General features: G+C 45.2%; 1 protein-coding gene across 2 annotated transcripts in view; it reads right to left on the reverse strand.

Moving 5' to 3' along the window:
• The window catches only part of LOC134602593 (aldo-keto reductase family 1 member D1-like), a 106,619-nt gene that overhangs the window by 16,659 nt on the left and 70,300 nt on the right, over positions 1 to 19,660 (reverse strand). For both annotated transcript variants that reach the window (XM_063447615.1, XM_063447616.1), the window contains exons 3-4: positions 5,640 to 5,756; positions 5,461 to 5,538 (exon numbers count right to left, since the gene is read on the reverse strand). In XM_063447615.1, coding sequence (XP_063303685.1) covers positions 5,461 to 5,538; positions 5,640 to 5,756 — 195 coding nt within the window. The remainder of the gene's footprint in view (positions 1 to 5,460; positions 5,539 to 5,639; positions 5,757 to 19,660) is intronic.

A 19,660-nucleotide genomic window follows, 5' to 3' on the forward strand; every position in this document is an offset into this window, starting at 1 on the left:
GCGGCGTCAGCCAGCCATATCACCGCAGGGATGCCTTTTCCCAACATCTCTCGCTAAAGTGTCGATCACATTTTCTGGGAATTCGCATTGTGCCATTCCACTATTCTTGCCAAATGGGTTGATCGGTAGTAGCCCAAAAATGATGGTAGTCCTAGTCCTCAGACATGCTTGGGTCTTACAAGTTGTGCCATATGAAGCCAAGGTCTACGTCCCTTCCAGATGAAGGATAATAATGCCAAGTTCAGTGATTTGAAAAGAGCTGATGGAAGGACAAACGGAATCATCTGAAACAAATAGAGTATCCTGGGCAAAATGTTCATTTTGGTGGCGTTAATGCGCCCAATCCAGGAAAAGTGTGGAGACATCCAAGATTTCATATCAGTCAAGAGGCGGGACAGCAGGGGCTGTAAGTTGAGGTGGTAAAACTGTTGTAGGTCCCGGGGGATCCCGAGGTCCCGAGGGATTTAATGCGATCTTCACAGCAGCAAAACCTGAAGCTGCCAGTGAGGTGGCCCAGTTCTCGAGCCGGGACTGTGATATTAAGGGCTTCTGATCTATCGCAGTTCAATTTAAAATTGCTCAGTCTTCTGTATTTGCTAACTTCACTGATGATGTACGGTAGTGTGATCATTGGTTGTTCGATGTAAAACAGTAAGTCGTCCGCGTATGCAAATATTTTGTGATCCGTTCCAGCATATCAGAAGCCGTGGATGGAGGTGTTGGCCCTTACAGCCTCTAGAAATGTCTCTAGCGTCAGCACGAATAATATGGGTGAGAGGGGGCAGCCCTGCCGGGTGCCGTTCGAGATCCGCACTGGCATTGAAAGTCCTCCATTAACCCGCACCCTAGCTGAGGGTGTAGAGTAGAGAGCCTGTATCCATCAACAGAATGGAACCCCATTTTTTGCAGAGTAAGGAGCATGAATTGCCAATCCACCCGATCAAATGCCTTCTCCACATCGGTGGAGAGGACAACCAGTGGGCGGCGCATGGAGGTGGCTAACTGTAGTATATTTAAGAGCTGGATGGTGTAATCCTTTGCTTCCCGCCCAAGGATAAATCCACTTTAATCTGTACCGAACAGATAAATTAGTATTGGTTTCAATCGAGCTGCGAGAACCTTGGCTAGCAATTTACAGTCATGGTTTAATAAAGAGATTGGCCTATAGCTAGCGCATTGTTCGGGATCTTTGCCCTCATTCGGGAGAATGTTAATAAACATCTACATTTGTTGGAGTTCTCGCAGAAGAAGCACCTGGATTTCTGAAGCATGTGTAGTTGCTGCTGGGAAAGCAGTGTTTTCAGATCTTTTCTGGCATTGAGTAGGATTTTAAAGTCCCCATTTGCTAGTGTTTGTTTGTGTCTCAGTTCCAAGATCTAGCAGTGTTCGACATTTCTCTCACCTGGCCCTCTTCCTGTCTGCGCCTATGGCAATAAACTTTCGCCTTATCACACTTTTGTGTGCTTCCCAGACAACTGTTGGAGGTGTCTCTGTAGTAATGTTGTCTGTGAAGTAATGGATGAACGATTCCTTTATTGCTGATATCACCTCTCCCTCCGGTAGCAGCGATTCGTTCAATCACCAAGTCCATTCTTTGCTTTTGAAAAAGGGGGACTCTATGCAGATGCCCACGGGGGAGTGATCCGACCATGTAACATTTCCCACGTGGGAGTCCTGAAGGGCTGTCAGGTAGGGCTGTGTGAGGAACATGTAGTCGATCTTAGGACTGATGCACTGCAGAGAAATAGGTAAAGTCTCTACAGTCCAGATTCAACGTCCTCCAGCAATCAACCGAGTAATCTCTGTAGGACCTTCCTTACAAGTCGAATGTGTCAGTATGGAATAGCGCTATGGCCTCGTGATGTGTCCACTACAGGGTCTAATGGCATGTTGAAGTCCCCTCCCAGCACCAAAACCTCTGCAGCGAATTCCACTAGTTGTTTCAATGTGGACCGTAAAAAAAATGTGTTGCGTATTATTTGGTGCATAAAACGTAGCAAAGGTATAGAATTGGGAATTAGTGTGCCCCTTCACAAACAGAAAACGGCCCTCTGGGTCACTTTTCTGGTTGACTAGAGCAAAGGGTCAGATGGGAGAAGAGTATTGCCACTCCCGCTTTCTTCCTGGACTCGTGAGAGGTGAAGTATCCATTGGGGTATCTCCGATCTCCCCTGAAGTTGATTGTGCGCACCTTCAGCGGCTCACCTCCTATCAAGGTTGCAGTCTAGAAAAAAAAGGGGGAGGGGAGGAATGAAGAAGGGGATGGACCGGGGGAGGAGGGACTATAGGAAACAAAAAAGTAACAAGTGGAAGGGAGAAGAGTCAGCTGGGAAAAAGGAAAATAATTATGGTTGTAGCAGGTGTCCGAAACACCCGAGTGTCTGCCCACAGATCGAGGGTTAGCCCCCCACACTGTGGGTTACTCTACTTGTCGATCCCTAAACAGAGTGATCCTATTTAGGAGTAACATGTTGATGCTTCCTGGGAAGCAGAGCCCAGACGCCGGGCGAGGGCCATGACCGAGGGCCGACACCAGGAGGGCCGACACTGCCACCGGTCTGCAGCTCTGCTGGGTGCAGAGCTGCAGACCATGGAGTAGAGATCTTGCGATCTCCAGCAAAACACAGCGTTGCCTGCGGATTACCACGGCAACGCTGTGACACATCAAGTGCCGCAGATAGCGAGATCTCTACTCCATGGTCTGCAGCTCTGCACCCGGCAGAGATGCAGACAGGGAGGCTCTGGCAGACGGTCTACCTACCCGACTGGACCACCAGGGAGGAGGAGGAGGAGGAGACCACTGGACCACTAGGGAATGGATTGCACTTAAAAAAAGAAGGTATTTAACTAAAGCAACAGCCTCCCCACATGCTACCCCCCACTATTGCCTCACACTACCACCCCTCCTGTCACCATCCCCCCATTGTCCCCACTTCCCACACTGTCACCACCACCCCACTGTCACCATCCCTCCATTGTCACCACCACCACTGTCAGCACTTCGCCCACTGTCACCACTTCGCCCACTGTCACCATTCCCCTCATTGTCATCATTTCCCACACTCTCACCATCCCCCCACTGTCACCACCACCCACAACTATCACCATCCTCTCACTGTCACCACCTCCCACACTGTCACTGTCACCATTCCCCCACTGTCACCACTTCCTACACTGTCACCACTTCCTACACTGTTACCATCTCTCACACTGTCACCTTCCTCCCACTTTTACTCACTGTCACTCTCTCAAACACACTGTCACCATCAGGGCCGGCCTTAGGGGTGTGCGAGCTGTGCGGCCGCACAGGGCGCCATGGAGCAGGGGGCGCCGTGGATTTAAAAAAAAAAAAAAAAAAATTTTTTTTTTTTTTTTTAAATTTGCAGCGGGGGCGGAGCTTACCGTGCGGCGGGGGCGGAGCTAAAAGCGCCGGAAAACTGCTGCAGGGGAAGCAGGAAGGAGTCCCTGCTTCCCCACCAAACAGTCACCAGGAGCTGCACTGCCTCCACAATGAACTCCACAGGTAACTGTGGGATTGTCAGGTGAGTGTGACTCTCTGCCTGTGTTTATTACTGTCTGTGTGTGTATGACTGTCTGCCTGTGTGTGTCTGTGTGTATGACTGTCTGCCTGTGTGTGTGTGTGTGTCTGTGTATGACTGTCTGCCTGTGTGTGTGTGTCTGTGTATGACTGTCTGCCTGTGTGTGTGTGTCTGTGTATGACTGTCTGCCTTTGTGTGTCTGTGTGTGTCTGTGTATGACTGTCTGCCTGTGTGTGTGTGTCTGTGTGTGTGTGTGTATGACTGTCTGCCTCTGTGTGTGTCTGTGTGTATGACTGTCTGCCTCTGTGTGTGTCTGTGTGTATGACTGTCTGCCTCTGTGTGTATTACTGTCTGCCTCTGTGTGTATTACTGTCTGTGTCTGTGTGTATGACTGTCTGTGTCTGCCTGTGTGTGTCTGTGTGTGTGAGACTGTCTGCCTGTGTGTGTGTGTATATGACTGTCTGCCACTGTGTGTCTGTGTGTATTACTGTCTGCCTCTGTGTGTGTGTCTGTGTGTATGACTGTCTGCCTCTGTGTGTATGACTGTCTGCCTCTGTGTGTATGACTGTCTACCTCTGTGTGTGTGATTGTGTGTATGACTGCCTCTGTGTGTATGGCTGTCTGCCTCTGTGTGTATGGCTGTCTGCCTCTGTGTGTCTGTGTGTATGGCTGTCTGCCTCTGTGTGTCTGTGTGTATGGCTGTCTGCCTCTGTGTGTCTGTGTGTATGGCTGTCTGCCTGTGTGTGTCTGTGTGTATGACTGTCTGCGTGTTTGTCTGTGTGTATTACTGTCTGCCTCTGTGTGTGTCTGTGTGTATGACTGTCTGTGTCTGTGTGTATGACTGACTGTCTGCCTGTGTGTGTGTGTATGACTGTCTGCCTGTGTGTGTGTGTGGATGTCTTCCTGTGTGTGTGTATGGCCGTCTGACTCTGTGTGTGTGTGTCACATACAACCAATACACGCATATCACACACTGTTAATACACCCATTACAAATATCACACATAGCATACATATCACACACAGTCATCACACCTACTATCACATACACAGACAACACAAACATTACAGCATACATGGATGACGGGGGGGGGGGGGGGGGGGGGCGCTGTGAAGATTTTTCGCACAGGGCGTCAAAATGCCTAAGGCCGGCCCTGGTCACCATCCCCTCACATTATAACTTTCCACACTGCTACAATCCCTTCACACTGCCACCATTCACACACTAACCCATCCCCACTGTCACCATCCCCTCATGCTACCATCACCCCCACTCTTATCCCTCCCACTGTCACCACCTACCACACTATCACCATCACCACCTTTCATATTGTCACCATTCCCACACTTTCGCCTTCCCACACATACTGTCACTATCCCACACACTATCACCCACACACAGTTACCCTCCATACAAATTATCTATCCAACACACTGTCCCTCTCACACTGTCCCCATCCCACATGCATTGTCTGTCACCTTCCCACACACTGTCATTCTCCACACAAATTATCTATCCCACACACGGTCTGTCACCCACCCACACACTGTCACTCTCCCACACACATTATGTTGCCCTCACTGGAGGCAGATACATGTCTCATAGAGGCTAAATGCAGAGAAATGGCACAGAGATGCTGGTGGTAGAAAAATTGCACAGGGAGGCCAAGGGCAGAGAAATGGCACAAAGAGACAAAGGGCAGAGAGATATCACAGATTGGCTGGTGGCAGAGCAATGGCACAGAAATGCTGGTGGCAGAGAGGTGGCACAGAGATTATGGTGGCCGAAAAATGACACAGGGGGGCTAAGTTAATGAAATTCCACCTATTTAACTTCATTAGCCAGAACTGCTTCTCTTTGTGATTGAAACTATGATTAGACTGTGCAACTTCGATCATAAAGCCACATTTTAGGTACTTGCCTTCCAGGTCGAACGCAGATCTGTTTTGTCATATAGGGTCTTTCCATTCTCATCTTGTGGGATTAGTTCATCCCCAGGCTATAATAAAAAATAAAAAAAAAACAATAGAAACCAAAGTTGATATCTTCAAACCACGGAAAATACACTGTTTCAGGATATATGTCTGAAGATCATTTTACCTTGAAAGCCATCGGGAGTTCAACAATATAGTGATCTATGTAATCAAGCCCTAGAATTTTCAAAGTCCTCTCTAATGTCGGTTGTACAAGTTCCGGTGGATGGCTTGTGCTCCAAAGCTAAGGAGAGAACTCGAAACATTTAGTGTTCAAATCCAATTATATGTTAATGTGTGACTATCATGGCATGTGGCAAATTTACATAGTTACATAGCTGAAAAGAGATTTGCGTCCATCAAGTTCAGCCTTTCTCACATATGATTTTGCTGTTGATCCAAAAGAAGGCTAAACACCCAGTCTGAAGCACTTCCAATTTACTACAAACTATGAAAAAAAATTCCTTCTTGACCCTAAAATGCTATTCATATATTTCCTTGGATCAAGAGGCTATTACCCCACTAATTAGAAATGATATCCCTGTATATTACATTTTTGCAAATATTTATCCAATTGCTGTTTAAACATCTGTATGCAGTGGCGTACATACCATGGTCGCAGGGGTCGCAGATTTTAGGAGTTATATGGTGAGGCCTAATAGAAAGCAGTTGTTGTTGGGGGATTCTATCATAAGAGGTGTGGAGCTGGACAACAGTGGTCTTGTGAGATGTCTTCCTGGAGCTACTTCTCACAGAGAGAGGAGAAGTACTTGTAATATTGTTAAGCGAGCAAAGCAGGAAGGAGAAATTGATGTACTTGTCCATCTATGCACAAATGACTTGGCTTGCAATGAGGTTTCAGAGGTAAAGGAAGTTTTTTGTGTTTTTGCCAATGATATACGGCAGGTTGCTTCCACACGGTCATTCTCCGAAGTTCTGCATGTGCATAACACTCAGAACGACAGACTGATGCGTATTAGGGACTTTAACTTGTGGCTTGGTAAGTGATGTTGGGAGCAAGGATTTGGCTTAATTTCTCATGGTAGCTCTGTTTGTAATGGAAATGAACTGTACAAAAAAGATGGTTTGCATCTTTCTCAAAGGAGAACAAATGTTCTCAGTGAGTAGTTCAGAGGTTTTGCTAGGATGCATTTAAACTAGGAGGTGGGGCAAAAGGGTGATAAAACATCAATCCAATTGCCTCCCAAAACAAGGACAGAATGTGCCTGTAGCAGGTGTGTTAAAAAATTACAAGCTTAGAGTCATGTCCACAAATGCTCGCAGTTTAGGGAATTAGATTCATGAATTTGTGGCAATAATGGCAACAAATAATGTAGCTTTAGTTGCTGTTACTGAGACATGGTTTAATGAGAAAAATGAATGGGACATTGCAATACCAGGGTACTCGTTATATAGAAAAGACAGGGAAGTCAAGAAATGGGTAGGAGTGGCCCTGTATGTGAAGGATAGAATAAAATCTAGCCTAATAAAAGTTAGTGAGGCGAATATTAGAATATGTGTAAAGGAGTCATTATCAGACTGGAGCAGTTTAACCCCTTAAGGACACATGACATGTGTGACATGTCATGATTCTCTTGTATTCCAGAAGTTTGGTCCTTAAGGGGTTAAATGGAATCCAGGAGAAATGGGATTATTTAAAAGTTGCACTGCTGAAGTCAACAGAAACTTGTATTAGGCTTGTCAGTAAAAGCAGAACAATTGGGAAACCACTGTGGCCAAAATAATAAAAAAAACAAAAAGTTAGCATTTAGTAATTATTAAAAACCCAGAGTGAGAAAGATAGACAGATCTATAAGATAAGGCAGAAAGAGGCTAAGCAAGTTATAAGAGCTTCCAAATCACACACAGAAGAGAAAATAGCGCAGTCAGTAAAAAAGGGGACAAAACATTTTTTAGATACATAAATGAGAAAAGGAAAGTAAAACAAGGATGTTAGATTAAAATCAAAAGAAGGAAGGTATGTAGAAGAGGATAAAGGTCTAGCTGACTGCCTCGATTAATATTTTTGTTCAGTATTTACAGATAAAAATGAAGGAAAGTGGCCTCAGTTAGGAAAGAGGACAAATGAGTTATTTGTCACATGTGAGTTTACAGAGGAAGAAGTAAAGACAAATAAGTCAATGGGACCTGATGGAATACACCCAAAGTTAAAAAAGAGCTTAGTGGTGTACTAGCAAAACCATTAATAGATTTATTTAACCAATCATTGTTAACAGGAGTAGTCCAGAAGATTGGAAGTTAGCAAATGTTGTGTCGATTTACAAAAAACGTAGTAGGGAGGAGTCGGGCAACTATGGGCTAGTAAGCCTTACTTCAGTAGTGGGAAAAGTAATGGAAACCATGTTAAAGGATAGGATTGTTGAACATCTAAAAACACATGGATTTCAAGATCAGAGACAACATGGGTTTACTTCAAGGAGATCATGCCAAACCAATCTTATTGATTTTTTTTGATTAGGTAACTAAAATAATATACCAGGGTGGTGCAGTAGACATTGCTCGCCTAGATTTCAGTAAGGCTTTTGACACTATAGCACATAGAAGGCTTATCAATAAACTGCAATCATTAAGTTTGGATTCCAATATTGTTGAATTGGTAAGGCAGTGGCTGAGTGACAGACAACAGAGGGTTGTAGTCAATGGAGTATATTCAAAACATGGTCTTGTCACCAGTGGGGTACCTCAGGGATCTGTACTTGGACCAGGGCCGGCGCGTCCATAAGGCGGCACAGGCGGCCGCCTTAGGGCGCACGGGCTCTGGGGGCGCAAAATTTCAGTGACCGGCAGGAGGGAAGCTCTCCCTCCTGCCAGCCACCATCTCGGCCCCCGGCGCGGCTGTGCTGTGCGGAGATCAGGCGCGGCGAGGGAGCTCTAATCTCACCGCTCTGCTCCCTCGCGCGCTGTCTGCTGATTACCGCGGGAGCCGAAATATGACGTCATATTCCGGCTCCCGCGGTATCAGCAGACAGCGTGCAAGGGAGCAGAGCGGTGAGATTAGAGCTCCCTCGCAGCGCCTGATCTCCGCACAGCACAGCCGCACGCCGCTCAGCAGGACCCCAGGGAAGGATGCATCATCCACACCAGCTCTCCAGGTAAGGAGGCTGGGTGGAAAATGTATATTTATTAAAATAATTAGTGAATGTATGTGATGTGTGTCTGTGAGTGTCTGTGAGTGTCTGTGTGTGTGTCTGTGATTGACAGTGTGTGTGTATGAGTGTCTGTGTGTGTGTCTGTGAGTGTCTGTGTGTGTGTCTGAGTGACAGTGTGTGTGTCTGTGAGTGTCTGTGTGTGTGTCTGTGAGTGACAGTGTGTGTGTCTGTGTGTGTCTGTGAGTGACAGTGTGTGTGTCTGTGAGTGTCTGTGTGTGTGTCTGTGAGTGACAGTGTGTGTGTATGTGAGTGACAGTGTGTGTGTATGTGAGTGTCTGTGAGTGACAGTGTGTGTGTCTGTGAGTGACAGTGTGTGTGTCTGTGAGTGACAGTGTGTGTGTCTGTGAGTGTCTGTGTCTGTGAGTGACAGTGTGTGTGTCTGTGAGTGTCTGTGTGTGTGTCTGTGAGTGACAGCGTGTGTGTCTGTGAGTGACAGTGTGTATACGTGAGTGACAGTGTGTGTGTATGTGAGTGTCTGTGAGTGACAGTGTGTGTGTCTGTGAGTGACAGTGTGTGTGTCTGTGAGTGACAGTGTGTGTGTCTGTGAGTGTATTTGTTTGTGTCTGTGAGTGTCTGTGTCTGTGAGTGACAGTGTGTGTGTCTGTGAGTGTATTTGTGTGTGTCTGTGAGTGTCTGTGTGTGTCTGTGAGTGACAGTGTGTGTGTCTGTGAGTGACAGTGTGTGTGTATGTGAGTGACAGTGTGTGTGTATGTGAGTGTCTGTGAGTGTCTGTGTGTGTGTCTGTGCGTGACAGTGTGTGTGTATGTGAGTGACAGTGTGTGTGTATGTGAGTGTCTGTGAGTGACAGTGTGTGTTTGTGAGTGACAGTGTGTGTGTCTGTGAGTGACAGTGTGTGTGTCTGTGAGTGACAGTGTGTGTGTCTGTGAGTGTCTGTGTCTGTGAGTGACAGTGTGTGTGTCTGTGAGTGTATGTGTGTGTGTCTGTGAGTGACAGCGTGTGTGTCTGTGAGTGACAGTGTGTATATGTGAGTGACAGTGTGTGTGTATGTGAGTGTCTGTGAGTGACAGTGTGTGTGTCTGTGAGTGACAGTGTGTGTGTCTGTGAGTGACAGTGTGTGTGTCTGTGAGTGACAGTGTGTGTGTCTGTGAGTGTATTTGTGTCTGTGAGTGTCTGTGTCTGTGAGTGACAGTGTGTGTGTCTGTGAGTGTATTTGTGTGTGTCTGTGAGTGTCTGTGTGTGTCTGTGAGTGACAGTGTGTGTGTCTGTGAGTGACAGTGTGTGTGTCTGTGAGTGACAGTGTGTGTGTCTGTGAGTGACTGTGTGTATGTGAGTGACAGTGTGTGTGTATGTGAGTGTCTGTGAGTGTCTGTGTGTGTGTCTGTGAGTGACAGTGTGTGTGTCTGTGAGTGACAGTGTGTGTGTCTGTGAGTGTCTGTGTCTGTGAGTGACAGTGTGTGTGTCTGTGAGTGTCTGTGTGTGTGTCTGTGAGTGACAGCGTGTGTGTCTGTGAGTGACAGTGTGTATATGTGAGTGACAGTGTGTGTGTATGTGAGTGTCTGTGAGTGACAGTGTGTGTGTCTGTGAGTGACAGTGTGTGTGTCTGTGAGTGACAGTGTGTGTGTCTGTGAGTGACAGTGTGTGTGTCTGTGAGTGTATTTGTGTCTGTGAGTGTCTGTGTCTGTGAGTGACAGTGTGTGTGTCTGTGAGTGTATTTGTGTGTGTCTGTGAGTGTCTGTGTGTGTCTGTGAGTGACAGTGTGTGTGTCTGTGAGTGACAGTGTGTGTGTCTGTGAGTGACAGTGTGTGTGTCTGTGAGTGACTGTGTGTATGTGAGTGACAGTGTGTGTGTATGTGAGTGTCTGTGAGTGTCTGTGTGTGTGTCTGTGAGTGACAGTGTGTGTGTATGTGAGTGACAGTGTGTGTGTATGTGAGTGTCTGTGAGTGACAGTGTGTGTGTCTGTGAGTGACAGTGTGTGTGTCTGTGAGTGACAGTGTGTGTGTCTGTGAGTGTCTGTGTCTGTGAGTGACAGTGTGTGTGTCTGTGAGTGTCTGTGTGTGTGTCTGTGAGTAACAGCGTGTGTGTCTGTGAGTGACAGCGTGTGTGTCTGTGAGTGACAGTGTGTATATGTGAGTGACAGTGTGTGTGTATGTGAGTGTCTGTGAGTGTCTGTGAGTGTCTGTGTGTGTGTCTGTGATTGACAGTGTGTGTGTATGAGTGTCTGTGTGTGTGTCTGTGAGTGTCTGTGTGTGTGTCTGAGTGACAGTGTGTGTGTCTGTGAGTGTCTGTGTGTGTGTCTGTGAGTGACAGTGTGTGTGTCTGTGTGTGTCTGTGAGTGACAGTGTGTGTGTCTGTGAGTGTCTGTGTGTGTGTCTGTGAGTGACAGTGTGTGTGTATGTGAGTGACAGTGTGTGTGTATGTGAGTGTCTGTGAGTGACAGTGTGTGTGTCTGTGAGTGACAGTGTGTGTGTCTGTGAGTGACAGTGTGTGTGTCTGTGAGTGTCTGTGTCTGTGAGTGACAGTGTGTGTGTCTGTGAGTGTCTGTGTGTGTGTCTGTGAGTGACAGCGTGTGTGTCTGTGAGTGACAGTGTGTATACGTGAGTGACAGTGTGTGTGTATGTGAGTGTCTGTGAGTGACAGTGTGTGTGTCTGTGAGTGACAGTGTGTGTGTCTGTGAGTGACAGTGTGTGTGTCTGTGAGTGTATTTGTTTGTGTCTGTGAGTGTCTGTGTCTGTGAGTGACAGTGTGTGTGTCTGTGAGTGTATTTGTGTGTGTCTGTGAGTGTCTGTGTGTGTCTGTGAGTGACAGTGTGTGTGTCTGTGAGTGACAGTGTGTGTGTATGTGAGTGACAGTGTGTGTGTATGTGAGTGTCTGTGAGTGTCTGTGTGTGTGTCTGTGCGTGACAGTGTGTGTGTATGTGAGTGACAGTGTGTGTGTATGTGAGTGTCTGTGAGTGACAGTGTGTGTTTGTGAGTGACAGTGTGTGTGTCTGTGAGTGACAGTGTGTGTGTCTGTGAGTGACAGTGTGTGTGTCTGTGAGTGACAGTGTGTGTGTCTGTGAGTGTCTGTGTCTGTGAGTGACAGTGTGTGTGTCTGTGAGTGTATGTGTGTGTGTCTGTGAGTGACAGCGTGTGTGTCTGTGAGTGACAGTGTGTATATGTGAGTGACAGTGTGTGTGTATGTGAGTGTCTGTGAGTGACAGTGTGTGTGTCTGTGAGTGACAGTGTGTGTGTCTGTGAGTGACAGTGTGTGTGTCTGTGAGTGACAGTGTGTGTGTCTGTGAGTGTATTTGTGTCTGTGAGTGTCTGTGTCTGTGAGTGACAGTGTGTGTGTCTGTGAGTGTATTTGTGTGTGTCTGTGAGTGTCTGTGTGTGTCTGTGAGTGACAGTGTGTGTGTCTGTGAGTGACAGTGTGTGTGTCTGTGAGTGACAGTGTGTGTGTCTGTGAGTGACTGTGTGTATGTGAGTGACAGTGTGTGTGTATGTGAGTGTCTGTGAGTGTCTGTGTGTGTGTCTGTGAGTGACAGTGTGTGTGTCTGTGAGTGACAGTGTGTGTGTCTGTGAGTGTCTGTGTCTGTGAGTGACAGTGTGTGTGTCTGTGAGTGTCTGTGTGTGTGTCTGTGAGTGACAGCGTGTGTGTCTGTGAGTGACAGTGTGTATATGTGAGTGACAGTGTGTGTGTATGTGAGTGTCTGTGAGTGACAGTGTGTGTGTCTGTGAGTGACAGTGTGTGTGTCTGTGAGTGACAGTGTGTGTGTCTGTGAGTGTATTTGTGTCTGTGAGTGTCTGTGTCTGTGAGTGACAGTGTGTGTGTCTGTGAGTGTATTTGTGTGTGTCTGTGAGTGTCTGTGTGTGTCTGTGAGTGACAGTGTGTGTGTCTGTGAGTGACAGTGTGTGTGTCTGTGAGTGACAGTGTGTGTGTCTGTGAGTGACTGTGTGTATGTGAGTGACAGTGTGTGTGTATGTGAGTGTCTGTGAGTGTCTGTGTGTGTGTCTGTGAGTGACAGTGTGTGTGTATGTGAGTGACAGTGTGTGTGTATGTGAGTGTCTGTGAGTGACAGTGTGTGTGTCTGTGAGTGACAGTGTGTGTGTCTGTGAGTGACAGTGTGTGTGTCTGTGAGTGTCTGTGTATGTGAGTGACAGTGTGTGTGTCTGTGAGTGTCTGTGTGTGTGTCTGTGAGTAACAGCGTGTGTGTCTGTGAGTGACAGCGTGTGTGTCTGTGAGTGACAGTGTGTATATGTGAGTGACAGTGTGTGTGTATGTGAGTGTCTGTGAGTGACAGTGTGTGTGTCTGTGAGTGACAGTGTGTGTGTCTGTGAGTGACAGTGTGTGTGTCTGTGAGTGTATTTGTTTGTGTCTGTGAGTGTCTGTGTCTGTGAGTGACAGTGTGTGTCTGTGAGTGTATTTGTGTGTCTGTGAGTGTCTGTGTGTGTCTGTGAGTGACAGTGTGTGTGTCTGTGAGTGACAGTGTGTGTGTCTGTGAGTGACAGTGTGTGTGTCTGTGAGTGTCTGTGTGTGTGTCTGTGAGTGTCTGTGTCTGTGAGTGACAGTGTGTGTGTCTGTGAGTGTCTGTGTGTGTGTATGTGAGTGACAGTGTGTGTGTATGTGAGTGTCTGTGAGTGACAGTGTGTGTGTCTGTGAGTGACAGTGTGTGTGTCTGTGAGTGACAGTGTGTGTGTCTGTGAGTGACAGTGTGTGTGTCTGTGAGTGTCTGTGTCTGTGAGTGACAGTGTGTGTGTCTGTGAGTGTCTGTGTGTGTGTCTGTGAGTGACAGCGTGTGTGTCTGTGAGTGACAGTGTGTATATGTGAGTGACAGTGTGTGTGTATGTGAGTGTCTGTGAGTGACAGTGTGTGTGTCTGTGAGTGACAGTGTGTGTGTCTGTGAGTGACAGTGTGTGTGTCTGTGAGTGTATTTGTGTCTGTGAGTGTCTGTGTCTGTGAGTGACAGTGTGTGTGTCTGTGAGTGTATTTGTGTGTGTCTGTGAGTGTCTATGTGTGTCTGTGAGTGACAGTGTGTGTGTCTGTGAGTGACAGTGTGTGTGTCTGTGAGTGACTGTGTGTATGGGAGTGACAGTGTGTGTGTATGTGAGTGTCTGTGAGTGTCTGTGTGTGTGTCTGTGAGTGACAGTGTGTGTGTATGTGAGTGACAGTGTGTGTGTATGTGAGTGTCTGTGAGTGACAGTGTGTGTGTCTGTGAGTGACAGTGTGTGTGTCTGTGAGTGACAGTGTGTGTGTCTGTGAGTGTCTGTGTCTGTGAGTGACAGTGTGTGTGTCTGTGAGTGTCTGTGTGTGTGTCTGTGAGTGACAGCGTGTGTGTCTGTGAGTGACAGCGTGTGTGTCTGTGAGTGACAGTGTGTATATGTGAGTGACAGTGTGTGTGTATGTGAGTGTCTGTGAGTGACAGTGTGTGTGTCTGTGAGTGACAGTGTGTGTGTCTGTGAGTGACAGTGTGTGTGTCTGTGAGTGTATTTGTTTGTGTCTGTGAGTGTCTGTGTCTGTGAGTGACAGTGTGTGTGTCTGTGAGTGTATTTGTGTGTGTCTGTGAGTGTCTGTGTGTGTCTGTGAGTGACAGTGTGTGTGTCTGTGAGTGACAGTGTGTGTGTCTGTGAGTGACAGTGTGTGTGTCTGTGAGTGTCTGTGTGTGTGTCTGTGAGTGTCTGTGTCTGTGAGTGACAGTGTGTGTGTGTCTGTGAGTGTCTGTGTGTGTGTCTGTGAGTGACAGCGTGTGCGTCTGCGAGTGACAGCGTGTGCGTCTGTGAGTGACAGAGTGTGCGTCTGTGAGTGACAGAGTGTGCGTCTGTGAGTGACAGCGTGCGTCTATGAGTGACAGCGTGTGTGAGTGAGTGCGTCTGTGTGTGTGCATGTGAGTTTAGGAGTGTGTCTGTCAGTGTATGATGAGTGTGTTTGTCAGTGTATGAGTGTGTGTCTGTCAAATCAGTGAGAGTATGTTTGTCATTGAGTATGTGTGTGACTATCCGTGTGTCTGTCAATGAGTGTCAATGAGTCTGTGTCTGTCAGTGACGTCTGTGTGTTTGTCATTGAGCGTGTGACTGTCAGTGTGTACAGAGTGTAGCGGAGCAGAGCGCAGTACAGGAGCTTCTGTTTCCTGTACCTGGCCAGACTGACAGGAGGTGCTCACAGAGAGAGCACTCCCTGTCAGTTCGGCCGGGTACAGAAAACTGAAGCTCCTTTAGGGGATCTGCTCCGCTAGGCAATGCAACAATAGAGGTAGAAGGCACACCAGGAAGGGGAGTGTAACCACTAACGGGGTGTGGGGTGCACCAAGGGACAGGGAGGGAATGGGAGAGAAACACCAAGAGACAGGGACAAGAGGGGGGAGGGGAGAAGAACACTAAGGGGCAGGGAAGGGACCACTATTGGTCGGGGAGGGGAGAGGGGCTGGTTAAGAGGCACATAGGTGAAGATGTTTTTTTTGGGGGGGCGGAAAAATGCATCTTCGCCTATGTACCTAAAAATCCAAGCACCGGCCCTGACTTGGACCCATTCTCTTTAATATTTTTATTAGTGATATTGCAGAAGGTCTTGATGGTAAGGTATGTATTTTTGCTGATGATACTAAGATATGTAACGGGGTTGAGGTTCCGGGAGGGATAAGCCAAATAACAAATGATTTAGGTAAACTAGAAAAATGGTCAGAGTTGTGGCAGCTGACATTGAATGTGGATAAGTGCAAGATAATGCATCTTGGACGTAAAAACCAAAGGGCAGAAAACAGAATATTTGATAGAGTCCTAACCTCAAAATCTGAGGATAGGAATTTAGGGGTAATTATTTCAGATGACTTAAAGGTAGACAGACAATGTATTAGAGCAGCAGGAAATGCTAGCAGAATGCTAGGGAGAGGTATTAGCAGTTGAAAGAGGGAAGTGCTCATGCTCATGCCATTGTACAGAACACTGGTGAGACCTGGTTAGACCTCACTTGGAGTATTGTACGCAGTACTGGAGACCATATCTCTGGAAGGATATTGATACTTTAGAGAGAGTTCAGAGAAGGGCTACTAAACTGGTTAATGGATTGCAGGATAAAACTTACAAGGAAAGGTTAAAGGATCTTAACATGTATAGCTTGGAGGAAAGACGAGACAAGGGGAATATGATAGAAACTTTTAAATACATAATGGGAACCAACACAGTAAAGGAAGAGACTATACAACTTTAAAAGATTAAAAACTACCACAAGAGAACAAAGTCTTAAATTAGAGGGGCAAATGTGTAAAAATAATATCAGGAAGTATTACTTTACTGAAAGGGTAGTGGATGCATGGAATAACCTTCCAGCTGAAGTGGTAGAGGTTAACACAATAGCTTAAGCATGCGTGGGATAGGCATAAGGCTATCCTAGATATAAGATAAGGCCAGGAACTAATGGAAGTATTTAGAAAATTGGGCAGACTAGATGGGCCGAATGGTTCTTATCTGCCGTCACATTCTATGTATCTATGTATGGCCTGTTTTTACTGACCCCGAAAATATTTTTATAATGTTATCTGAGGGGCTGTGTTCCAAACCAAAGAGATTTACATGTTTTAACCTTTCTTCAGGAATAAAATGCTCCATTCCTTTTATCAATTTTGTAGACCGTCTCTGCACATTTTCTAGTGCCATAATATCCTCTAGAACAGGTGCCAAAATTGCACAGCATATTCAAACATTCTTACCAGCAATTTTTAACGAGGCATAATTATTAAAATAATACATATTTCAACTTTACATTTTGCTAGCAAACCTTAAATAAAAACTCAATGTTTAAACACATTAATTAAATGAATCGAAAAATATGCATTTACTCAAATTTACACAAGTATTTCCTAATCCTTAATACCCTACTTTTCATTAGCTGCAGAACTGGACACTTCAAAATGACAAAAAGGCTATGGTGCTTCCAGCGATCCTTCAAAAGTCTTCAAATATACGGTCCCTCTTCCCACCTGTCAATCAACTTTTGGTATAGAGAGCAAGCAGAAAGAGGGGACATATAAATAGAAGGAATAGAGGGGGAGGTTGTATGCTGCTTTTTCCTTGACTAAGGGGTTCCTGATTGTGCTACTTGTTATTTGGATGCTGTTTTCATTTATTTTGGTCCCTGAGGAAGTCCTATATACAGGACAAAATGTTCCAGAATACCTCTAGCAACTTTTTTTTTTTTTTTTTTCTGTATGCAAAAAAGCACTTTCCTGAAGAATATTCGGAGGCCCATCTTCTATACTGGTGATAAGGCCGGCATTCAAGAAAAAAGGGTTTGGGATTACTCGCCAGTATTCCAAGGGGAGGCACCCTAAGGCGATATATACCAACTCATTCCTGTAAGTGCAAGTCTTCTAGTGCACAGATTAAATTAGAACTGTATCACACTATTGTATGTTTTACTGTTTGTAGATCCTCATCTGTATCCTCCATATTACTTTTGGTTATATTGTTTGTTAAAAGGATATATCCTAGGACAGAGGTAGGCAACCTTTTAGTAGTACTGTGTCAAAACAAGTTCTTGAAGTCCCTTGGCGTGCCAGTCCTATTTTTTCAATTGAGATGTGTATGCTGCCGTATTCTTTTTTTTGTTATTTATGGGTGCTGTAGTTCCTATGTAGCATTGTATTTGTGCATATGAAGGCTGTTATATTGTTCATTAATAGTAGTTTGTAGTATTGTGTATGACACCTTTGAATGTGGACTGTAAATGGTGGCTGCTTATAGAAATGTGTGTGGATGATATCTCACGTAGTGTGTTTTGGTGGTATGTGTATGTGTGGGGCTGCTTGTGGTATTGTATGTGAGAGACTGCTTGTTGGGTTGTGTACATGCATGTGGACTGTCAGTGGTGTTGTGTTTGTGGGGACAGTGTGTGTGTGTGTTTTTGTGTGGGATGTTTGTTTATTCTGCAGCTCTGTGTATATCTAGTAGTGAGACCTGCCCCTGGCCATCCCTGGGGTCCAGTGAAAACTGGGATGGCCAGGTAGAGGTCAAGGGAAGAAACTGCGATTGCTGCTTCAGTGTGGTTTCCCATTCACAAGTGCTGGGAGGAAATGATCTGGGATGCATTAATTGAGGATTGTCCATCACCACCTTTTTGCACTAGTAGATATCTGAAGTTCCACTGGGACTCCTGATAGACCCGAGTTTTTTTTAGCTCTAGCATCATTGAGTGCCGTGCAAAGGCAGCTCGAGTGCCATGCATGGCACATGTGCCATAGGTTGCCTACCCCTGTCCTAGGATATCCTTGGAGGAAGCTGTACATAATAAGATACGTTCATTTTGAATTGTTCTTCCCACTTGTCACTTGAACGGTGAGGTTGTGGTGTTTGCTTGTATCAATTTACCCTTTACACTTGGATTGAAGGGCTAGTTACCAGGACTGGGGTCTAAGAGATTAACAGCGGATTCTGTTAATCCCCGTTTAACTTTTCCACCTGGTAAATATATTATTTGATTTGAATCCCTCCCCTCTTACTCAATGCATGAATAAAAAAAGGTAAGGCAATCCTGACTCTCTAGATGATCGTGGAACAGAATAATGGTCCCTGCTGGCAGCTTATACATTCCATGAGCCAATTAATTTAAATTTCTGAATTTACTTGGAAATTAATGATATAATTACAATAAAGAGAGCATCAAATCTAGAATCAAATAAAAATATTTAAAATAATGTTAACTGGGAAAGTCTATAACGCACAATAGACTATTCATGCATGGCACATGTGCCATAGGTTGCCTACCCCTGTCCTAGGATATCCTTGGAGGAAGCTGTACATAATAAGATACGTTCATTTTGAATTGTTCTTCCCACTTGTCACTTGAACGGTGAGGTTGTGGTGTTTGCTTGTATCAATTTACCCTTTACACTTGGATTGAAGGGCTAGTTACCAGGACTGGGGTCTAAGAGATTAACAGCGGATTCTGTTAATCCCCGTTTAACTTTTCCACCTGGTAAATATATTATTTGATTTGAATCCCTCCCCTCTTACTCAATGCATGAATAAAAAAAGGTAAGGCAATCCTGACTCTCTAGATGATCGTGGAACACAATAATGGTCCCTGCTGGCAGCTTATACATTCCATGAGCCAATTAATTTAAATTTCTGAATTTACTTGGAAATTAATGATATAATTACAATAAAGAGAGCATCAAATCTAGAATCAAATAAAAATATTTAAAATAATGTTAACTGGGAAAGTCTATAACGCACAATAGACCAAAAACAGTATAGCAAACAATGAAACCACATAAATAAATGTCAACACTAGTCTGACTCTGTTATGTCTGCCTCTGTTCAACCAGTGATCATTTCAAACTGTGACATATCTGAATCAATTCAGAGTTTAGCTTCATCGTTTGGGATAATAATGAATTGCATCCAAAATGAAGCTTTAATGTTGTGCCAATAAAAGCCACTAGAGGTCAGTAGCTATATTTGATTTCCAATTACTTAATTTTTAGTTAAAGAGTATCCAGTATTTGCGGCAACATGTAAAGATTATTGTGTAAGAATTAACCCAAACACCTCCAAAGAAAAGAAAGCTCCTAGGAGCAACCGGAGGATTAGGGGAGCCAGAGGAAGGAGAAATGTCAGATTAGAAGAAGGCAACATCATGGGTATTTTTAATTTATCCAAGGAAATTTTAAGTATGGAACAATTAAAGGTTTTAAATAAGGGGCTTACATTTGCCCCACAAAAAGATCCAAATATGTTTGAACTATTCATTGACACACAAAAATTCTTAAGAAAATTGACGTTTTTTTGAGAAGAAAAAAAGAGTTAGAGATAAATAAGAGGTTCGAATTTAATGACCCTACTGGTGGTATTATAACCTTAGAGGAGGAGGCCATAGGACTTGAGATAATTCATTCATTTTTTAAGAATACATCAAAATTCTTCCCCACATGGGAAAGAGGCGATTATATTCCCGTGTTCAGTCAAATGATAATGAGTGAATTTGAAAAGATCTCTAGTGTGTTATGGTGTCAGGCAGAGTGCTTGGAGTCCTCCGAAAGCACTAGGAG

Source organism: Pelobates fuscus, chromosome 3 (genome assembly GCF_036172605.1).
Source record: "Pelobates fuscus isolate aPelFus1 chromosome 3, aPelFus1.pri, whole genome shotgun sequence".
Taxonomy (NCBI): Eukaryota; Metazoa; Chordata; class Amphibia; order Anura; family Pelobatidae; genus Pelobates; species Pelobates fuscus.